The sequence below is a fragment of the Typopeltis vanoorti genome, chromosome 20 (genome assembly GCF_054136105.1).
Source record: "Typopeltis vanoorti isolate ZY-2024b chromosome 20, IOZ_Tvanoo_1.0, whole genome shotgun sequence".
NCBI lineage: Eukaryota > Metazoa > Arthropoda > Arachnida > Uropygi > Thelyphonidae > Typopeltis > Typopeltis vanoorti.
The window spans coordinates 63651854-63675376 of record NC_143568.1 but is presented as its reverse complement, the minus strand read 5'-3'; the positions used below and the strand labels follow the sequence as shown (position 1 = coordinate 63675376).

Here is a 23523-nt window from a genome sequence, read left to right as displayed (position 1 = left end):
TTAGAAAGAAACGTAGTGGCAATCAAAGGTTTCCGTAGATGCATGCCACTGGCAATACTGATCCTCTTCAATTCTCTGCGTATAGTGTGAGAATTGTGTCAGGAACAGCCTTCCTTAAAATGATTTCGCAAACTGATGCACACAGAAATTCTGTTTGTCCGCACCTTCTCAGACGATGGCGAGATCGTTCCCGACAGGTTGTCTTAGGACCACAGTTAAGCCTTTCAGACAAACAAAGTTGGATATATGGAGTACCAAAAATTCCTAAGAAAGATAGTCCTTTAAGACCGATTGTGGATGGAAGAGACTCTCCGACCTCAAATCTGGCAAAAATTCTCACTAACATGATATTACCAAACATAGGAAAAACAACATCATTCATTAAGAACAGCGCACATTTTATTGAAAAGGTAAAGAATATATACATAGAACCTTCAGACATCTTGGCAAGTTTGGATGTTGGCAGCCTTTTTACAAATGTTCTCAGAAATGAAACAGTGAATCTCCTTGAAGACCTTTTTACACCGGACATTGTAAAACATTGTAAAATAAGTTTTTCATGTATCAAGACAACTTTTGGCAAAACAAATAAGGACTAGCAATGGGCTCCTCCCTCTCTCCAGCTTTAACTAACCTATATATGGAAAATTTTGAAAATAATGCATTAAACAGCTATCATAAAAAACCGAAAAATTGGTTTCGTTATGTAGACGATATTTTCATCATATGGCCAGTAACAACAAAAGAACGCACTGGTTTTAAAGATTATCTTAATAATCTACACAACAATAACATAAAATTCACTTTAAAACAAGAAGAACATAAAAAAAGGTCCTTTTCTTGATATCCTAATAGAAATCAATGAAAAAGATAATAGATTATCTTTCTCCATTTATAGAAAACCCACCAACACAGGAAGATTTCTTAATGCGGCCTCACACCACCAGGTGTTTATTTTTATTTTTATCTTAATAAATATGTGATGGCAATACCGGAATCTTTCTTTTAAAGTTAGTTGTTTTTCTACTGATTAAACACCCCAGTATCTCATCTTTTGAGTAACCAGTCAGCTCTGTTGTTTTCAAAATCGTGGCTCCAGCCAGACATCACCCACAATAACTCCGAAAGATCCTTCATTTTTCCCGCTGCGCTCAATACTATCAATGATTACTGACTGGCAGCTTTCTTAAATAGTTGCCTAAAGCATGTGGTGGCACACGTGACCAAGTATTTTACATACACGCTGCGTAAGTGACGTTTACATTCATCTGCATAAAGGTTTCTAATGCATTGGCTGGTATGTATAGATAGCCATGGCAGTATCAGGTGCACAAAGGCCAACAGATTGAACATCCCCTCTATTGATAATTAGGATCTCTTGCCAACTCCTTACAGAATGTGAACTTTCTGTGTATGTGTTTAGCAACACATTATTTTATGAAATGAACAAAAGAAATATCATGGAATAATTTCCTTTATCATTCACTCGGAATCATTTTCCAATCACATACCATCCACTTCACATTAATGTAATTTTGAAATAAATGAATTTATTGTTAACCGCTCGTATAACCCAACAGTGCAGAAATATATAAATGCATTTCGTTTGCAGATGAAAAATACCAGATATCAGCAAAAATTATGTTAAAATGCAGGTGTTTTTCATGTTAGTCAATGAATGGTGCCAAAGTATGTTATACGTTTTTGTATTTGAATGCAAAAAAGGTAAATATGAGAAAATCGTCCAGATTTGAGCAATTTTTTCAACAGTTTGTGACTTGGTTGATGCAAGGATTGATACAGGATCACACAATATTCTGTATTTCATAATTTCATGATATGATTTAGTTTGTTGGCTTAGATTGCTTAGTGCCCTCCATCGAAAACACAAAATTATGAAGTTTGCAATTTCTGAATCATGTGATCAGTTTATTAATTAGCAATACGCTTACTACAACACACTTACATCATGGACACTCTGTTGTCGTTTGCATGATAATGGAGTCTTAAAATGTCTAACAAAATGCATTATTCAGCGGTTATACACCAATATGTACGGTTTTTGTACATAGCGGTTATACACACTGCAATTCGTCACAATATGCAGGTTTTTTCATGTTTCACATGGAATAAAATACACGTATTTTATACATACATTCAAACATGTTTTCGGGTTTGCAAAGAAGAAAAAGTCGAAAATTGGTGCAAATCATTCAATTGCTTAGCTGAGACAAAAAGATGAATTTTTTTTTTTTTTGAAATCAGGAGTGTCTTATTAATTAGCTGTATGGTAATGTAGTAAAACGACATGACTAGCATCGGTACTCTATTGTCGTTTGTGTACTAAATGCGTCTTAAATGATTAGTGCACGTATTTGCATTTATTGAAAGTTTGTGTTTAGAGTGAAAAAAAATAAATCATAGCAGCACGCATCATGTGAAAATAAAAGTCGTTTGTGTACCATAACGAATAATGCATGAATATGTTATTTTTATTTTCAGACACATTCATATGAAGGCGAGAAAGTCAAGAATAGGAGCATATTTAAACAATTCGTATGCAGTTCTAAACAACTCTGATTTATCAAACCCATTTGATAATGGGCACGATGAAGGGTAAGAATGCTTTGTATTTAAGACTTTCGTGTTGGCTCTCTGTTATGCTTAATCGAGACAAAATATCAATTTTTAAAAATTTTGAAATCATGTGACTACCTTATTAAGTAACAATATACTATTGAAGACAAACAATCATTGCTACCATATGCAGTGAGCTGTCGTTTGTATACTTACTGCTTATTAAATGTGCTGCAAAGTGAGTTGTCTCTCATTATACAACTGGTATTTTACAGTACATCTCAGCAGAAATAGGTGCCCTTGATCAATTTTGGGTGCTCAGAATGAAACATGAAGAAATCGGTAGAAACCATGTGAAAATGGAGCGTTTTCAAGTTACTCAATGAACAATGCACACAGAAATGCTATTTCTTCATTCAGATCCTTCGAATATTATTATTATTGTTATTATACGGGCACCTCCATAGAGTCCGATGACTCGTCTCGAAAACCCAATCTATCCTATCTCTCCTCGAATCCATTAAAAGCCAAAGCACTCACAACTGACTCTGGCAACCTATTCCACACATTTACAAGTCTCCAGGCAAAAACTTTAGTCCACACACATCCCTACTAACCACACCTTTATTCAACTTACAGGGATAACCCCCTTGTTCTGTCATTATATCATTGCAGTGTCAGCATTTTTTACATCGTTGTGTCTCTGAAGTAGAGATTGAGAAAGAGCGCAAAATGCTCACAATTTCATAATATGATGTTACAATTCAGCCTTGATGATGGTAAATGGTGTTCAATTATCGCTGAGTCAAAATGGCTTTTTTTTTTTAATTTTAAAATCAGTTGATTGCCTTATTAATACAACAGACACTCTACTGTTGATTGTAATAAGAAGGAATGGTAATTATGTGGACAAATGTAAGGTGATGAGGAGTTGATGATCCTGCTCTGGGGCTGAAAACCACATTAAAGAAAGCATTTTAAATTAGTTTGAATTGAAAATGCTAATTGATGGCGTTTCTCTAAACTAAGATTTCCTAGGGATAGTGGTTTCTTGGATCACCAGAGCGATGTTTGTGAAATGGAGCGCATTAACAGCAAGATGATGATGGCTTACTTTGGCTAGGCAAAACGGGAATATGGGACTTGGTTAAAGTACGTAGTATTCATTAAATAAGAAGAGTAAGTATTTTTAACTCACTCACTAGCTGTCATTACTGATCTGTTATGTTTCATGATTTCCTGATTGGTATTAAAAATATATTGTTTTTTTTTTATTTTTTATTTTAGGGAGAAATAACAATATGGAAAGGAAAAGGATCAAATTTGAAATACTATATCATTGTAGGCAGCAATGTTTTTTTTTAATTTATTTATTTATTCTTATTATTTTTTATTCCAAAATTATACCAGGTTTTAAATATTTAATGATAAATTTCAATAGTTGCTCCATGCTTAGAATTTTCTTTACAGCATGTGTATTGTAATGAATTTGCAATTCTATAAAGAAATGACTTCCATATACACTTTTTCAAAATTAACTTACTTAAGAAAACAAAAAAAATCCTTATGAATATCAAAATCCATTGAATCGAACAGTTGCAATCAGTCGTTAATAACAAAAATGAGACATATAATTACAATAAATATTTGAAAAAGAAGGGCAATTAATACTAAAGAGAAATTCTAACACTTACGAAAACTGTTACAATTTTTCCAAGTCGGTACGAGATATGAGAATCCACTGCGAGAGGTTGATTTAAAAATATGAAAATGGAAAATCGTAATCTGTAAATAAACACATTGGACATGATATTATATTACATACAGAAATACTCTTTAATATGGTGGGCCTGAAAAGTCTCAACCTTTCTTTCGATAACTGTGTATTATTTATCGCGTTCTGGTTTCTTTAGGTGCTGGCACGTCATTTCTCACCATCACAGTTAAAGGAACTTCTTTCGGTAGAAGAAGAGCAGAAGTGGCAAATTCCAGAGGAACCTAATGAATGAATGAATGTAAAAAGTGTTGTTTCAAAACTTTATTATTTCTATAATTTTTCAAGCTTCATTTATTAATATTTAACAGTACTTAATTCTTTTAATTAAATTTAAAAAATATATATTTTTTTTAGAGTTTATCATTTTCTACTAAAACAGACAGTTAAAAAAGGATATTGTTGTTGGTAATCTATATTTTTCTTTTTGGCATTTGAAGTGTTTTAAATTAATTAATATAATTTTAAATTACACGATTATGCTAATTAAAACCATATTCATTTGTACAGTAACTTGTCTATTTATTATTATTAGTATTAGTAGTAGTAATAGTAGATTCCACTCACCAACCACTTTCCATGCAAAAATGTCATGTCGCACTCTCTTATGCACACACCTTTATACAACTTCCAATAATGGCCTCTTGTCTCTATCCACCTTTCCTCTTTCAACCAACTGAAAAATATTCTGAGTATCTATTTGATAAGCACCCCTTAGCAATTTATGTTTCAATCATATCGCCCCTCTTCCGCCTATTTACAAGCGTCTGTAATTTACATTCTCTCACCCTGTCTTCATAGTCAGTATTCCACAATCTCGATATTGCTTTTTGTTATTCGCCTCTGAACGTTTCCCAGAGCTTACTTCTCTAGGAACGCAGGTGACAAAATCTAGGTGCATACTACCATTTCTTTGTGCTGTTATTATCAACTTTGCAATATGTCCTTTGAACTTCAATTCTTTATACACTGATATCAAAGGATCCCTCGCTTTCCCCCACCTCCTGTAATACAACGTCTCCAATATGATACACAGCTTTACTTTTTTGAGATTCAAAGTACAAAACCTTGCATTTGCTGGTATTAAATTGACATCCCTCCACTTTGTCCACATAGCTACTTTATTCAAATCGTCCAAACGTTCGGTTTCCCCTCTTCTAAGGGACCTATTAACCGATCATATAGACTTTTTTTTATCTAGATCACTATACACCCTCATTATTCTTATTAGCAAACTCTAACTGTCGTTACAGAACTTTATTTCTTTTATGCTTTAAATTTTTTAAAACTAAAACTGCATCACTTAACTATAATTGTTGGAATGTTACTTGTAGATGCTCTCAGAATAATTTTTCATACTGAGAACTTACGGAATAATTTGAAATACTTTTCTAGTTCAGTTTATTCTCAAAGTACAAGATAAAATTCAAATATCAACAATACGTACTGATCATCAAATATGTCCAGCATACAGAAAGGTATAGTTTAAAGCAACCTTTTGTCGAGATCAACAACATATATACCATTTAGTAACGATTATATTAAATTTGTATTACTGGGCTAGAAACAAGATTGATTAACTAAACTTACCTTCGTTTCAGGGCATACTGAGAATCTCACATGGCGAAACACCTTTGCTAGACACAGCTTTACTTCCATTAATGCGAATCTCATGGCAAGGCAATGCCTTGGTCCAGCTCCAAATGGTAAATAAGTGAATGGATGTCGTTTGGCTTTGTTTTCGGGCTCAAACCTATAAATGATTTTAGAAAAACAATTTCTATTTTTCCACAAATTTTGGTTAATTTTGACACATTTAAGAGATATATAAAAAAGAGTTAACCTCCCTGAGAGCCTTTTCTGGGATTTTTTCTCAAATTCATTACAGAGTTAATCTATTTTTGATGAAGGCAAGCGGGATTTTTCCTTTAAGAAAAAAAAAACTAGTATTCAATCCCTCAATTCTCAGGTAAATTGATATCAGAACATAGAAATAAATGGAATTAATTTATTTAATAATCTTGCCTACGTTGAGAAGTTGAGACCAACTTCCCATATATTTGCAAACCGTTTGGACTAAAAGAATTTTATCAATTTCCACCTGCTTAATAAAAATATGTTGGGAGATTCATTTATTTTTATGACGAGAGTACATGAAATTTCTGATGATGAAATATTTATAGTATTAGAAAATGTAAAACATTGTTCACACTATGTTGGTTTACTCAGTAGAGCAAGAAAGTGAGACATAGCGAGAACTCGACAAGTACGCTTCCCACTCGTCAGTGGCGAGTTGATTTTGCCAGATGGTGAGTAGCCAGGCTTCAGAAGCAAGCAATGCTACAAGACCATTATATTATTTCAATTAATTGAGTATATTCTTTTGGCCATTTTATCTGTTTTATAACCGGCCCGTTGGCCGAGTGGTTAGCGGGCCGGCTAACCACTCGAGCCCACAACCTCCACCCAAGAGGTTGTGGGCTCGAGTCCCACCTGGGGCATGGTTGTTTGTGATTGTCATTCACTTTCTTCTCACACACGGATTTGTATCTTCTCCCAGCCCTGCAACGTCAGCCTCTGCGACAAACCGGGTGGGGTCTCTTCAAAAATCACAATGAGGAAAAACAGCGGAACCTACATTAAGCTAGAAAGATGAAGTCTGTTTTTCAGTGTAAAAACATGAATTGACTAAATGGCACTGGAAGAAATATCATGCCACTTCCATATGATATTGGATAGCTCACCTTCACTTAAAAAGACTTCATTAATCTTCACTTAGAAAGGTTCATTGCTTGTTAGATACTTCAAAACCAGTTCTTTCAGTAAGAATGGAAATATCAAGGTCTTATTCATGCAGCTGAGCAACAGAGCCACTCATTTCCTTTAGAGATTTGCGTTTCTGAAAGCGAGGGGGAAAAAATTCTTTTTTTTTAACCAGATAAAAAACAGAGCAGTTTTTTTTTTGTCCGGGCCAGTTGGTTGGAAAGATTGTTTTTCTTCACCGAAACTCGAGTTTTTGATATATATATATATATATATATATATCACGTTTTTCGAAAGGTTTTGAAACTAAGGGGTTACCCTGAGTGTCGAGTCTTCAAAATTCCAGTCATCAGAATTCATGGAAAACCGGCCTGTCAGTCCTGAACTCAGGGGCTTGGGCGCCGTAGGCGCCAGGGGGAGGGGGGGGAGTAGCCCCTAGTATATACAGGCTGTCTCAAAAAATGTATACACACTTTGAATGATCATAAACTTGGTATTTATTACAATACAGTTAACTTTCACATTGTAAAGTACACTACATAAATGTACTTTTCATCCCTCAATGTCTGTGTTCAAACTGATGACCGTCCTGATCCAGGCAATGCTGATAACGTGCAGCAATGGAATTGCAAACACTGAGCATCATTTAGTCTTGTAGCTGGACGCATTCTCTTTCGATTGCTGCTTTCAAGTCGTCGACTGTTGCCAGTTTTGAAGTGTAAACTTTATTCTTGATAAATCCCCATATATTAAATACAATATATTTAATATATGTATTTAATATAAGAAGAAGTCCATTGGCGTGAGGACTGGTGAACGTGGGAGGGGATGTTCTACAGAACATCTTCTTCCAATCCATCTGGTGGGTAGAATCTCATCAAGATAGGCCCTAACATCTCAATGGTAGTGTGAGGGTGCCCCATCTTGTTGAAAAATAAAAGTCCTCATCCTCAAAGTCCTCTTTAATACGTGGCATGACAGCTTCATGCAGCAAGTTCAAGTAATTGGCACCAGTTACAGTACCATAGAAAAAGAATGGTCCAATTAATCCGTGTGCTGATAAGCCGCACCACACCGTCACTCCTGTTAAAATTACGCGATGTTCCTCCATAACATGCAGATTCTCAGGTGCTCAGCAAGTGCAATTGTGCCGGTTAATTGACCCATTTAATTTAAATGTGGCCACATCACTCCAGACAATTCTTCTTGGAAATTGTGCCTCTTCATATTTTTCCAAGTACCACTCACAAAACTGCATTCTCCTATCCGGATCACCTTCGGTGAGAGCGTGTACCATTCTTGAAATGTAACTTTTCCAATGACTGTGCTTCACCATGCGATGGACACTTGATTTTGATACTCCTATCTCACGAGACCCTTGTCGCACAGATTTTTTTGAACTTTGACTATACATTTCAATCAACTTTCTTCTGTTGCGGACCTCGTAGCTGTTCGTGGTCTTCCTGAACGTTACTCATCGACATTTTGAACAGTTCCATCTTCTTCAAATTTATCTCTAATTCGAGTGATAGTAAGTCTCGTAGGTGGATCTTGTTGAAATTCTCTTCTAAACTGTCTTTGCACTTCCGCTACGTTTTCGTACTTCGAGTAGCATTTTAGGATAAAGTTTCTTTTCTCAAAGCTTGGTCTGCTTTCAGCCATTATTTCAAATCCGTTAAACATGCAAAATAACGAAAATTAAGTTATTTATCAGCTGTTGAAGTGTGTATACATTTTTTGAGACACCCTGTATATAATGAAAATAAATAATGGAGGAATCTATATTCTATGTATGTCAAATGTGCGAGTTAAAGACAAAATATCCCTGTTTCTTTAGGAAAATCCAACATAAATTAAAGGGAAAACGTGCTTTCTTTTAAGAGGTAAATTTAGTGCTGTGTGGTATGTTGGAATATAAGTCAAATGCCGCCTACATTTTAATTTCATATGTGATTTCGATATATTAATAGAATATGATTTTTGATTTGTTATGGACACTGCAAAAATATAATGAAAGATGAATCTTTAATGGGTTTCCTTGTTTTGTTTCTACATCCAGGGACGATGCATTGACGGTTATGGCATTTTAAATATCCCATCTTTCCTTTTTCTACGGCAGTGACAAAAAATATTTTGAAATTTTGTCGATCCAGAAAGTCACACCAAGTGATATTAATTAGCAGGGGACCTACTATATCCCTCCTCATCCTTTCACTCACTCATCATATATTCCTTCGTTACTGGCATGCTCAACTTAATCAACTTTTGAAGTTACGATATCAAAATCGACGAGGAATGTCTTTTTAGGCATTCATAGTAGTCAGTTTGGTATCGTCGTCACTCATTGACTGACCGAAATATATTTTTTATCGAAGTATCCCAGAATCCGATGTGCAAACACACAAGCATAAGCAGAGTTGAATGAGGGCTGCAGTATTCTCACTGGAAGAATGATGAGAAGCTTGTTTTTCAAATGGTTTAAACGAAGTATTTTAGACCGCCATGAATGATGAAAAAGTTGCCGATTGTGTAGCGCATTTGTTCGATTTCTAAACTGCTAATGGGGTTTGTTAAATAGGTAAATACTTTCATATAACAACTTTCGCAGACTTTCATTGAAAGTCGGAGAATATTCAGATTTCCAGATGACAGAAACTTCACAGAGGAATATACTTTATCATCATATGGTTATGAATAAGATTTGATACATTACCAGAGAAGAAGATGAGCATATTAAGCTATTTGTTTACTGACTGCGTGTACTTTCCGTACTAGCTTACATGACTGCAGTTTCACAGCACGCTGCCGATGAAAATTTGGGGCATCCTTATAGAGATGGCATTTAAATGTTTTGTAAGTATTACTCGACACTCTGTAAATGAAGAAAGTCTGAGATACGTTTTCGAAATGACAATGTTTATGGTTCCTTTGTGAACCATTTAATTGACATGTGTGTGAAATGCTGGGGGTTCCGTTTTCATTCTTACTAAATGTTTAGTTTCCAGATTACGCTCGAAATTCTCATTCGGTAATAACCAGCTGAAATATATTTGGTTGCGATACCATTTGATTTCACTTATTGTAAATGTCGGCTTTCAAGTTTATACCGTTGCGCCTATTCTTACTATGTGTGCCGTTCGGAATGATACAGCACATCAGACAGAGCACTTTTTTCCCCTTTGATCATTGACAAAGTCTGTTTTGTTACTTCCCTATTGTACATGCAGTATATGATATACACAGTGGTTGGAAGTGGATACCATTTTTGAAGTTCGATTCAATTTATTTGCTTTTGCTTCACATTCAAGTTTAAATTCGAGATTTCAAATTCTACACGCACACGCTCACACATTTTTATATGTATTTAATATGTTGTATACTAATCGTTCACAGATAAGATTATATTGTTATATTTTAAAATTTCTTTAAAAATAACAGATCCCTCTTAGGACATAAAGAGGGGCTAAAGAAATCAGAAATTTATGCATACATACAGCTATCATGACTTAATAAATACTTTTAAAAAATGAATGATCCTACCTTTCTGGGATAAACTCTTCTGGATCAGGATAGTATTCAGGATCATGATGCATCGCATACGCTGGAATACTAACAACGATACCTTTTGGAAGAACAACTCCAGTGTCTCCTAATTTATAGTCATATTCAACTCTTCGTTCCACACTGTAGAGAAAGATGTAAATAAATTTGATATTTAAACTTTTCTAAACTTTGCATAAAAGTTAATAATAATATAAACTTTTATGTAGTGCTATCACAGTATCGTGTACATCCCATGAGGATAAATGTCAGGAATTTGATGATGACGATGATTACGCTGGGGACCAAAGATGTTGTGTGAAGATTCATAACAGAAGAGAAGAATAAAAAATATAATTGAAATGTAGTGTGCGTATTCCGGCACCAGTTGACTGATTATTCCAATCTTCATAACAATGAAACAAAAAGAACTTCACCAGCTGCTGTGACTAGGCTGCTTCCTGATAGTCTAATACTGCCTCCTGAATGACTGAGCATGCACACATTCGTTTCAAACTGCCGATTAAAGTTAATGGAGCTTTTCTTGTAAGGGTAGAACTAAAACAACAGGTCACATAAATTTTGAGATAATAAAATAGTTTTACTATACATTTTCCGCCTGTAAGTAAAAGAATAATAATTTCTTGATATATATTGGTCGAATTAAGAATAATTCTTGAATCTGAACTTGAACATGTGAAATTTATGCGTTTGTCACCGTCGCCATTACTGAACATTGCCGACGTTTTGTGATACTTCATAACATAAACCGAAGTTATAGTTTTTATACCGACTACAAACTTTCATATAATGATTTAATAACATAATTTTTATTTTCTTTGGGGAGAATTTGTGACGATTGTCTTCGTAGACAAGTGAATTTAATTATAGTCATGAATTAACTTTCAGAACAGAATATGAAAAAACAAAACAAAAAAATCTGCATTATATTATCCTTAATGGAGGCAGGTTGGGAGAGAACGGAAGAAATTAATGTTTCATTATGTCAATCAATTTCCATTTTTTTAAAAAAAAAAATATGATATTGCTCAAATTAAACAAGGCAGCTAATTTATTTGAGCACAAAATGCTGCATATCTGAATGAAAATGATCCATTACTCTAGTCTATCAAAATGGTAGTGGTGAGCAGCAGATGGCGTTGGTGAGAGATGATGCGGTTCGCTGTGGTTGGTGGATTGGTGAAGACGTAGAGTTGTAAAGTAGGTGCCCTCCCTCGATGAGTCTTTAGACTCCTTGGAGGTATCACGTAATAATAATAATAATAATAATAATAATAATAATAATAATAATAATAATAATAATAATAATAATAATAATAAATTAGAAAGACCATTGACAAAACTTTATTTTGTTACTTCCCAATTGTACATACCGTATATGATATACACAGTGGACATTTGTTTTTGACGTTCAATCCAATTTATTTGCTTGCTTAAAATTCAAATTTAAATTCGATATTTCAAATTCCACACACACACACACACACACACACACACACACACACACACACACACACACACACACACACACACACACACACACACACACACACACACACACACACACACAAATTTTTATGAAATAAATTACAATAATAATAATTTAAATTTTTACACGCATAGAGAGTGGCAAATACCTTAATGCAGGAGGATACAATCGCAGAGTTTCGGAAACAACACAATCCAAATATTTCATTTTGCTGATGGTGTCATAATTTAATTCTCCCTGGTAGTAAAGAAAAAGAAGGGTGTTAGTGAATTCTAAAATTAAGTTGGCGTGTTTAACTATTTATTTACGAACATCTATTCTTTACAAATTCACTTCATAAAATTCGATGAAGTTTATACTCATTTGCATATCCTTAAGCAAACAAAAAAGAATAAAAATTCATCCTTTAGCTGCATCTTCAGTACGGAAATTTTGTGCCTATCTACAGTAACCCTGATAAACAGAGATTAAAAAAGAAGATAAAATATCTTGAATTTTAGATTATTTTTCTCTACTTTAGATCATTTTTCTCTTCTGTTTCACATTCAATAAAATGGAAAACAGAAGAAAGTTCGTTTCATCAATTGCAGAGCCCGACTGATAAACGTGGTCGTTCTTTCTTGTAACGTAACCAATAAATTAAGTATTGAAAACACAGAATATTATGCTTAATAGATTAGTTATGGCATATGATAACTAGCATACTAAATGTTTATCAGGTCGGGCATTCAGAAATAATGGAATTAAAATACTAACTTAACTTAGATTTTAAAGATTTCTTCCTATTTTATTTCAATTCATTCGGGCTAATTAATATAATTCTGAGTAAATAGTTTTCTGTTTTCAGGCTATTTCATTTATTAGCTGTTTGAAAGTAGCTCTAAAAAGAACGACATATTTGAAATTAGAGGCTACTTATTTGTTGGTTTTTTTTTCAATCTGAATATTAAAAGTTTCCAAAGTAATTGTCCCTTTATATTTGGTAAGAGAAAATCACTGTAGAAAGACGATAGTTTGGAAAGTTATCATTCTTTCACTTAAGAATCACATTCCATGATTACACTGTTTAGAGCAGTGCTTCCCAAACCTATGGATGTGAAGGCCCTCCTTGGAAAAATTAAAATATTTCACCTGTCCCCATCGGAAAAAAAAATAGTAATACAGACATATTATTATAATATTTATTGTATTTATATTCAATCCAAAACATACACAGAGAATATTGCAAAAATCAAATTCAAATATGACATTTTTAGCATCTTACATTCACATTTGTCATAGCACATTTAGTCTTAAAACATTTTAAATTTGTTTTCATTATTTCACGGTCCCCTCAACAAAACTAACGGTCCCCAATGGGGGCCGCGGCTCACAGTTTGGGAAGCGCTGGTTTAGAGCATAAGCTTGTGCAGAGAGCTGAAATATCACCTTTGTAATCAACACTTATTGCCGATATACCATCTAGGTAGCGAGTTAGTAAAAGACCACTGCTTATTTACTTCAAGGGTGCAGGTTTGAATCTCATATAAGGCATGAATATTTATAAAGCCAAAAAATTATACAAGCTTGCGAAGAGCAACATTTTCAATCATCCATACCTTATATGGATTCGAACCATAGCTATTTAAGTAAACAAGCAGAGGACCAGTTCAGCTACCAAACATAACATGCTTCAGTTTTCTGTTGGTTGGTTAGCCGGTTTACCCATTCTGAGTAAAAAAATTGTCATATGAATATGTTAGGTTTTTTACTCGTTTCCAGTAAAAACTTGATATATTCATATGAGACCGCTAACCATCTTCAGATGAATACCTCTTATAAAGGTTCTCCAACTCCTAGACGGTATTCGAACCCAGGACTATTCAACCAAATGCCATTGTCGATATCGACTACCTTACGGGGCTGCTCAATTTTGTGCAAATAATACCTACTGTCTCCAAAGATATACAGAAACGCGCTATCGTATTCGACTTATCTAACAAATACATCTGTTTACCTTATATTAGGGGACTAGTTTTTTGTTTGCAATTTCCTTTATAGGAACTGTAACTGATTTATGCACGTTTATATAACAAAATTCGAAGTATGACTATTAACTTGCCGACATGGTCACAGTATGTTTCTCTGTCTGATTGGTTAAATGAGTAGTGCATCTGCTCTCCAAACAACAAGTTGTAGGTTCAACTCTTAGTGGAGGCGTGGATGTTTATGAATGTGTTTAGGTGGTAGATGCATTTCATCGCTCAGTATTAAACCGCTACCCTGCTTATTAAAGACTGGGGTATATTAAAAAAAGGGACACTTGTTTGGTCTCTAGAGTAAGGTAGCTGAATGTATGCATCCCCATAGCTAGCCCAGTTGAACATCAGAGTAAATGCATACCCAGTCGTCTTGCAAGCCACACTTTATCACGTTGGAGTTCATATTAATTTACATGTGAGTTTGAAGAAAACCTCAAACTGTTATTTGAGGCTCATGGAGAAGACGTCCTATGAAAAAAAACATGCCAATGCGAAAAATACATCGAGTATTTTTATAATATGTCATGAGGAAATATGAGAAATGATGAACTACTGAAAGAGCCATCTCATTATTATTTCAAGAGTTTAAATGTATTTTGATTTAAAGTGTTCACTGTAAGTTGGTTAAATTAAATGCTTAATTGTTTTTTTTTTACTTCCTTTTATTATACATTTGCTTTCGTTCTTGCCTGAATTACTTAGTCGGATGTTTATAATCCATACATCTGAGCAAAATCCTCTGGCTGGAAAGACCTGGATTTGAATCTAGTCCATAACTCAAAAAGCTTTTATTGGATTTGTCATACGATTATAAGGACCAGTCTGGTATGTAGGCAGATGGTTTCTCATCCCCTTCTGGTGGTTGTTTCATCCCACAAGCCAACTATAGTACAGTGAACGTTATTAACAGACATAGCAGATTAATAGAATAACTATTAGAGATCTATTCAGAAAAGTATGATTTCTAAAGCTATGCAGTAAGTACACTATATGCATACGCGTAAGGAAAAATGAATAATTCTGATGAGCAAGGGTCGACAAATTATGCAAAAACCCTACTCGCTACTCAAAAATTTACTCGCCCAAGATCACCCCGTATTTTAATGACCTGTCCCAACAAGTCAATAGAAGTGCCACAATATGATTAGTAGTGCTGTACAGTGATTGGAGAAGTTATTTTATTTTTTATTTTTATTAAATAAAAATATATTTTCTTCATTCTGCAGGTCGCCATGGGCGAGCAGGTGGGCATTTTTGTCGAGCCCTGATGAGAGTTTTTTTTTTCCCTTTGCTGCTTTGTTGCATGCGAAACAGTATTACCACATTATTTTTGTTTGTAACTGAAACTGGAAAATGTTTACACATTAATTCCTTAAGAAGGTCAATATTCTGAAGCTTCTTAAGTTGCATGTAATGTCTGATCTTGTTTATCGGAATCATATTTAACATTTTTATAAACAGTTTCTAATGTTGTTGTTCTAACAACAAATCATGATATTAAATTTAGATTGTCTGATATTACTTCAATAAACACAATGCTTTGAGTAATCCATCAATGATACAAATATGAAATGACTCAGACTTCACATTCTTCCATTCTACTTTGTACCAATGGCGTTATCAGATTTCAGTAACTAACCAGTGAAGATAACCTAAGTTTTCTCTGGAAATGAGTAATTCTGTGATGTAGAGTGTCGCATACGGGTACTTAGTTGAACAAATTTTCGTGTATCAAAAAAAAAGAAAAAAGGAAAGTCAATAATCCTGGGCCACACAAGTACAGGTGTTAGAGAAGGTATTGCTCTGTCATGTTTGGAAGTTTCTGTTCATAGATACACATACCCGGTCACTCAACAGTGTTGATCACAATGGAAAAAACAAAGGCTCTCTTGGAGTTCGACAACGAGCTTATTGAGGCTGCAGCCACGATTATAAAAATAGCAGAGCTGACTGGTTTCTGAAAAGGTGAGATATCACGGGATATTTAATCATTGAGATATTTAATCAGTGGAAAAATAACCCACATTACTTGTCTAAGAGGTGAAACTAAATGTGGTCCTAAGACATTCTGTCTGGAATGAAATTGCCATCGTCTGAAAAGGCTTGTAAGGTCAAACAGAACTTCCTGTGTGTATCAGTTGACCGAGGCATTTAATGAAGGATGTTTCCGACCCACATCTCACTGAACTATGCTTGGAGAACTGAAGAGGATCGGTATTGATAGTAGCATGGCTTCATGGAAATCCCTTATTTCTGCGAGAAACCGAAACGTTTGTTTACACTGGTGTTATGAACACCGCGACTGCACACTAGAAGTTGTACGGTTCGATGAGTCACGGTATATACCTTGTTCTACACCGACAATAGCCAGTGAGTTTGGGCACAGCCACAAAAAAGCAATGAACTCAGTCTTGCTTTGTAAACACAACTCAAATTTCTGGAAGCGATGTCATGGTGTGGGGCATGTTCTGTTGGTATGAAACGGATTCCCTGATATTGCTGGAAGGTCCGATATCCAACAAAGAATATCCGAACATTGTTGGCGATCAAGTTCATACTGCAATGTTGACTTTTTATCCAGCAGGTGACAGTTGTTTCATGGACGTCAATACTGCTGTACATCGCTTAAGAATGGCTCGGCAGCGATTCACCGAGCATGAAAGATACTTCCACCATCTTCGCTGGCCAACACAAAGTCTAGGTGAATGCTTGGTATTCACATGGATGCGATCCAACACCATGTGGAATCTATGTCAAACCGCATATATGCTGTAATTGGGGGCTAAAGGAGATGGATATCCCATGACCTCACCGAACGCTCCAGTTCGTCTCATGAATGTTCAGTAAAGTTACGATCACGGCTTTGTGGAGACCAGTCAAGTGTGGTGACGTTCATGTCCATAAAACACGGTGTTACAGCAGATGTCTTATCACACTGTGTGCATTGTCTTGCTGAAAGAGATGATCAGTTCTGCAGAAACGCCACAAAATAGGAAGCATTGCATTGTCCTGAATGTTAAGATACCTCTCGAATTTCAATGTTCTTGCCACCACCACAAAGAGAGCTGCGAGGCCAACCCAGTAAACATAGGACCATATCCTCACATCACCACCTCCTAATTTCATACTGGGATAATCCAGCCACAACCACACCGATCGATCTGCTTGGAAGAGTGTATAGCATGACACTCTCTTTGCCCTGAATACGACGCTGCATGCTGGTTTGGGTAATGTGGGGTTAGCATATTGCATATGGAAACCCCTGTTGTGAACGTCGGTTCTGAATGTTTTTGTGCAGATTCTTGTTCCAATCGATTCCCGAAACTCCGCATTCAACGCTTCAATACATATCATCCTTCGTAGCGCCATAAGGTCACGTTTGGTGAACATATTGAGCCATCCACTGTGAGTAGCACTTGCAGTTGACTCTCTGTGTTTCGATCTCGGTATGGTATTACTCATTGTTAACCTGTAATGACCGAATTTTTCAACAATTTGCCAAACAGATGAGCCTGCAACATGGGATCCTATCACAACGCATCTTTCAAGCTATGTCAGTTCTCTTCTCGCAGCAATTTCACCCCGGACACAGTTGCGCTAACCGGGGAGCATCATATTTCCACAATTTACACCGCCTACAAACACGTGACTCGTTACATGACATGACGCACCTCGCCCATGAAGGTGTCTGTTGACTTCTTTCCAAGCAACACACACACACACACACACACACACACACACACACACACACACACACACACACACACACACACACATGAGCCAAAACATCATGACTCCCGCAATTTGTTTCCGATGAAGCAGACAGGCAGCCCGATGCTATTGGTGTCGATAGCATCATATGGGGATTGCTCTCATTGACCTCACCAGGTCATCTAGTCCCCATTGAACATACTTTAACTGCTAACTTTTAACTGGAGATTATTTCGGAGCATGTATTTCCCTACATAATAATGGTATGGCACATGGATTTGGATTCTTCCAGAAAGATAATGCCCATGTTACACGGCAATGTTGTGATGCACTGTGCATTGTGAAAGCATGGTTTTCGAAGAGTATTTTCAAGCTTCTTTGTGCCCCGCCACTTAATTCTCCTGATCTGAATCTCTTCAAATATTTGTGGCATCATGTGACAGCACCTGCCGTCGACGCACTATTGCTACAGTTTCCTGTTCAGACGTTTTCCTATCTAATTAGGTTAAAATTCCTCAAGACACTTTCTGTGGTGTAGTGGAGCAACTGCCATGACCGGTGCAAGCGGTTATCTCGCCAAAAAGAAACTATTTCGCCTTTATGGCTTGCGAAAGTCAATTAACTTTCATTTGCTAAATGATTATCTTTGAAATCTAACTGTTCTTAAGAGAAAGAGACAGGAGGAGGAGATACATACGTATTCGTCGAAAATCCTATCCACTTCCTCTATAAGCCTTTCCTGACAGTCTGGATTTAAAGCCAAGTTGTGTGCAGCAAAAGACAGCGTAGAAGAGACGGTATCGTATCCAGCAATGAAGAACATAAAGCATTGGGCCACCAACTCTTCGCGAGAAAGTTCTGTAAGTTGAACACTAACCTTAGTCAATAGTTGATTTTGCTTTGCTTCATGTATGTTTTAATTAAAAATTTAAAAACATATTATATTCCACCACGCTGTTTAAACTGAATTAAAAAGTAATCCGGAACTGACTTATTTATAATTTATGTCCCCTTCAAAAAAGAACACAATAAAAGGAAATTGATAATAATAAAATAAATAATCAAAGACGAAAATGTATAATGTATTTGATAACTATAATTATTGCACTCTTACTAAGGAATTATCCTAGTAAAAGATGTGCAAGCGATATTGATTTCACCCTTGAAAGAGAGAGAGAGAAACGCTGTCAGAGATGCATATCAAATATACAATCGGACCATCTAACTGCAACATAATACCAGTCCTTCTATTGTCAATTAGGCATATATAACTTGTGTCAGGAGAAAATTTGTGTTTATAAAAAAATATAATAATTAAAAGTAACAAATGCAAACAATGAAATCGCGATGATTTCATTCGAACAGAATAATTTTGTGACGAGTTGGAATGTTGGTTAAGAACAAGACCACTGTCTCTGACATGCATTAGTAGGAAAAATAGGAAGAGCGATCCGTTCCTCATTCACATCACTCTGTCTGGAGGAGAATATGCTTATATGGATAAAAGAACAGCCAAAAAAAAAAAAAAAAAAAAAAAAAAAAAAAAAAAAAAAGATCTACACATACACGCTGCTGCGTAGGCCTTTCATTGGAATATAATGACAGACAGTGAGATTACAAACTGTATATCATTTCCAAATTAATAATTTCAATAACTGGCTAAGACAGAATTTGGAAGTGCGGAACAAGTTAAAAATCCATTGATCTGTAGGAATTTTCTGAAGGAAAAAATGCTGAATTTTCACTTATTTATCAATACAAATTTAAATGTGGTCTATATCTGATTTCTTTTATCAAGTAATAATATTGTTTGACTGAATGCAGATTAAAATTCGTGTTCTGGAGAAGAAATATGAGTGATATGATCACCTTTTTTCAGTTTAGAAAATATGCTAAAAGTTTCATTAAACGAAGAGAGTAGGCTCTGCCACTGCTGTTAATCATTTATCATGTTTACTTTTATTGTTTTTTTCAGCTGTGATCTTGAAAGAGTTTCAATGTGTACTGTGTGTTTTTTTTTCTTCAGTCATTGGCATCAGTCATCACTTCTGACTTTTGGTTGTAGCTTTACTGAAAGAGGCGATTTTTATTTATTTAAATGATTAAAATATTATATTACAATTTACTGGGATGGAATGGAACATTAAGCCAAACGAACTGTTAACACCTAGTAAATTGGTTTCTAAACATAATTCAGGTAATGAATTATATGAATTAATTCAGGTAATGAATCAGGCAGCAGTTATAATCCTATTTACATAATCTGCCACTCTTTGACACAGCTACCAATGTGCTTAAACTCTTGTCTCTTTTGTAGAACAAACACTTGCCGTATTGATATGAGAACGAAGAAATGACCCTTAGTTGAAATTTCCTTATAAATATCCCTATCTGTCGAGCGGATTATAACCCGGATGTTTCCAACCTAAGAGATTCATTATGATCAATGTACTTACTATAGACCTACTGAAAAAACATTAATTTTTAGACTTTCAAAGAGTACTAGTAAAACGTTTTCAAATAGTAGAAAAAAAATTCTACCTTTGTATTTAGGATCATAACGAAACTTTTGCTTATATTTGTCTGCTTCGGATTCTGTTTTCTCGACTTCTTCGATCTGTGTTTCCTTGGCTGCTTCCATCATCATTTGAAGGAAATCATTTTGAGGCTGAAAAAGGAATTATTGTTATGCAGTTTTGAGCATAAAATGAATCGTCTTAGTTTAGTTTTATCTTAACTTAACCGTCTTTAATGCAGAAATAATTTTACTTTATTTCATAATAGATTATGGTTGCTTGCTGTAATTCAGAACAATTTTAATACAATATGCTCAATTTAGATACCAAGTGTACGTTTTGTAAAACGAACTATTGTTATTTAAATTAGTAAGTTATTAATGTCTTTAGATGATAGATGTAATCATGTTGGTGAGAGACCACTAATCTGCTTAGTGGAGTCTTGAAGGGTCTCGAAAGAATTCTATGTTTAGCTTCTAAACCAAGAAATATTTTCCGATATCTAATCATTAGCCTACCAGAGAACAAAATGTACAGTGGATTTAAAACTTTTAATGTGTTAGACTGGCATACCATGCGCACTTTTTTTGATCCGGAAACGAACATTAATCATAGCACCTGCAAATGTTCATGAAACCTAGTCTTGATAAATAATATATTTAGGAGATCAATCACTATGCTAGATATTCATATGTGAATTGCAGATTTAACAACAACAATAGCAAAACAGAGACCTCGATGATTTAAGCAGTTCACCAGTGCAAATGTACCAGAATATATTATTATTATTATTATTATTAATTATATCACATATAAATACAATAATCACTGCGGAAAGTCCACGCGAAACTTCTCCATCCCAGACATAATAAACAAATTATCTTTTGAATACAGAAATCTTACAAACTACAATAGCCTAAAAAGAGCTCTAAGGACATACTATGAACAAGAAACACGCACCCAAAATACCATACAAACTTAATGAAACACAATATATTCGCTCAGGCTTCCAGTTCACCGACCCACCAAGACATTCCAAGTTATCATATGTGTGAGTGTGTGCGTGCCCGTGAGAATTTCTCAATAACGGCTGCAGCGGAAATCAAGCCAATCAAACATAGATTTGATTTCATACCTTCCCAACACAGCAAATAAACCAATAAATAATAACACTAGTGTCATCCTCAGATGAGCTCACAAATAAGTTTCCAGGATGAAAGCTGAGAAAATACATCTCATCTCATCCAAGATAAAAAAATAAATAAATAAATAAAATTAATTAATTAAAAAATAATAATAAATGTATCATATGTAATCAAATACATGAAATGTACGTATCACGTGTAAACAAATGTATGTAATGTTGTATCATATGTAATGATAAGTATGTAATGTATGTATCATACGCCAATAATTATTATAATTATTATTGCGAAAAAAAATTATTATCAGAATATATGAATGTATCAAATGTAAACAAATGTATGTAATGTTGTATAATACGTAATCAAAACTATGTAATGTATGTATCAAATGTAATAAATTATGATTATTATTAAAAATATATATTATTATATTAAAAAATGATTATTATTATTATTGTCATTATCAACACCCGACCTCCATGGAGTCAGAGACTCATCGTGGGAGGTACTCACTATTGCATACAATGCTTATCCAACTTCGTCTTAAACTGATTCAATGTGTCCACATTCACAACACACTCAGGCAATGCATTCCACTCACCAACAACCCTCCATGCAAAGAACCTGCTTCTCACTCCTTTGCTCACACTCTCCTTATACAGTTTCCAGCAATGGCCTCTTGTTCTACTTCTATGAAAAATCTCTTCCATATCTACCTGATAACAACCCCTGACCAGTTTATAAGTCTCAGTCATATCCCCCCCCCTTCCTCCTATTCGCGAGGCTCTGCAACTTACATTCCCTCAATCTGTCTTCGTACTCCACATTCCAAAGACCACTGACTACCTTTGTGAATCTTCTCTGTACCCTTTTCCAACATATCCTCATCACCATGAAAACCCGGCGACCAAATCTGTGCACAATAATCCATATGAGGCATGATCAAGGAATTATACAATGGAATCATAACCTCTGTATTTTTGAATGTCAGGGTTCTCCGCATAATTGCCATTATTCGATGTGATGTCTTCACAACTTGTGCAATGTGGCCCCTGAATTTCAGGTCCTTGTCCACCATAACACCTAGATCTCTCATCTACCCTACTTCTGTTAAAGTTTCCGACCAAATGTATACTTGGCATCCCATCGTTGCTTAACAAATCTCAAAACCTTACACTTAGCAACATTGAACTCATAATTCCAGTTCAATGTAGCCCATTCATGCAATCTATTCAAGTCCTCTTGTGAGACATTAACATCAGCCTGATGGTGCATTGCCCTCCCCAGTTTTTCATCATCTGCAAACAGCTGGATATCACTAGTTAAACCCAACCCAATATCATTAACATACAAATTGAACAACAATGGCCCCCAAAACTGACCCCTGTGGCACACCACTGGTGACCTTTCTCTTTCGAGATACTGCACCCCCATATACAACTTTCTCATACCTATCTGATAACCACTCACTTATCCAACACAGAAGTCTGTTATGCAATCCCATCTCTTTCAATTTAATTAAGAGCTTGTCATGTGGCAGTCTATCAAAAGCCTTTGCAAAATCCAAGTACACCACTGTATAGCATCTCCTCTGTCCAAGGTATTTGTCAGCTTGTTATAGTACATAAGTAAGTTAGTGAAACATGATCTCCCCTTAACAAACGTATGCTGATAACCACAGAGAATACTGTTGTTATCAACCCATTTCTGTATCCTACTTCTCACCAATCTCTCCAGGACCTTCACCACAACTCCAGATATACAGATCGGTCTATAATTTGAAGCTACAGCCTTATCACCAGCTTTATGAAGTTGAACAATTTTACCCTCCTTCTACTCCCTTGGAACCTGTGCTGTTGCAACACTCTTGTTAAACAGGCATGCTAATGCTACTGTCAGTTCCCTGGAACATTCTCTTAAGATGCGTGCTGATATTTCATCAAATCCTATCGCCTTATTAACATCA

At 35.2% G+C, this 23523-nt stretch overlaps 1 protein-coding gene across 2 annotated transcripts in view; it reads right to left on the bottom strand.

Moving 5' to 3' along the window:
• The window catches only part of LOC150095498 (cytochrome P450 3A8-like), a 168972-nt gene that overhangs the window by 112579 nt on the left and 32870 nt on the right, over positions 1-23523 (bottom strand). Inside the window, exons 9-14 of one of the 2 annotated variants that reach the window (XM_090410030.1) lie at positions 20438-20564; positions 18594-18754; positions 12313-12401; positions 10655-10798; positions 5942-6104; positions 3984-4575 (exon numbers count right to left, since the gene is read on the bottom strand). In XM_090410030.1, coding sequence (XP_090266156.1) covers positions 4468-4575; positions 5942-6104; positions 10655-10798; positions 12313-12401; positions 18594-18754; positions 20438-20564 — 792 coding nt within the window. In that variant the 3' untranslated portion in view covers positions 3984-4467. Of the gene's footprint in view, positions 1-3983; positions 4576-5941; positions 6105-10654; positions 10799-12312; positions 12402-18593; positions 18755-20437; positions 20565-23523 lie in introns of those variants that run through there. The other variant, XM_090410031.1, reaches the window with a different exon arrangement.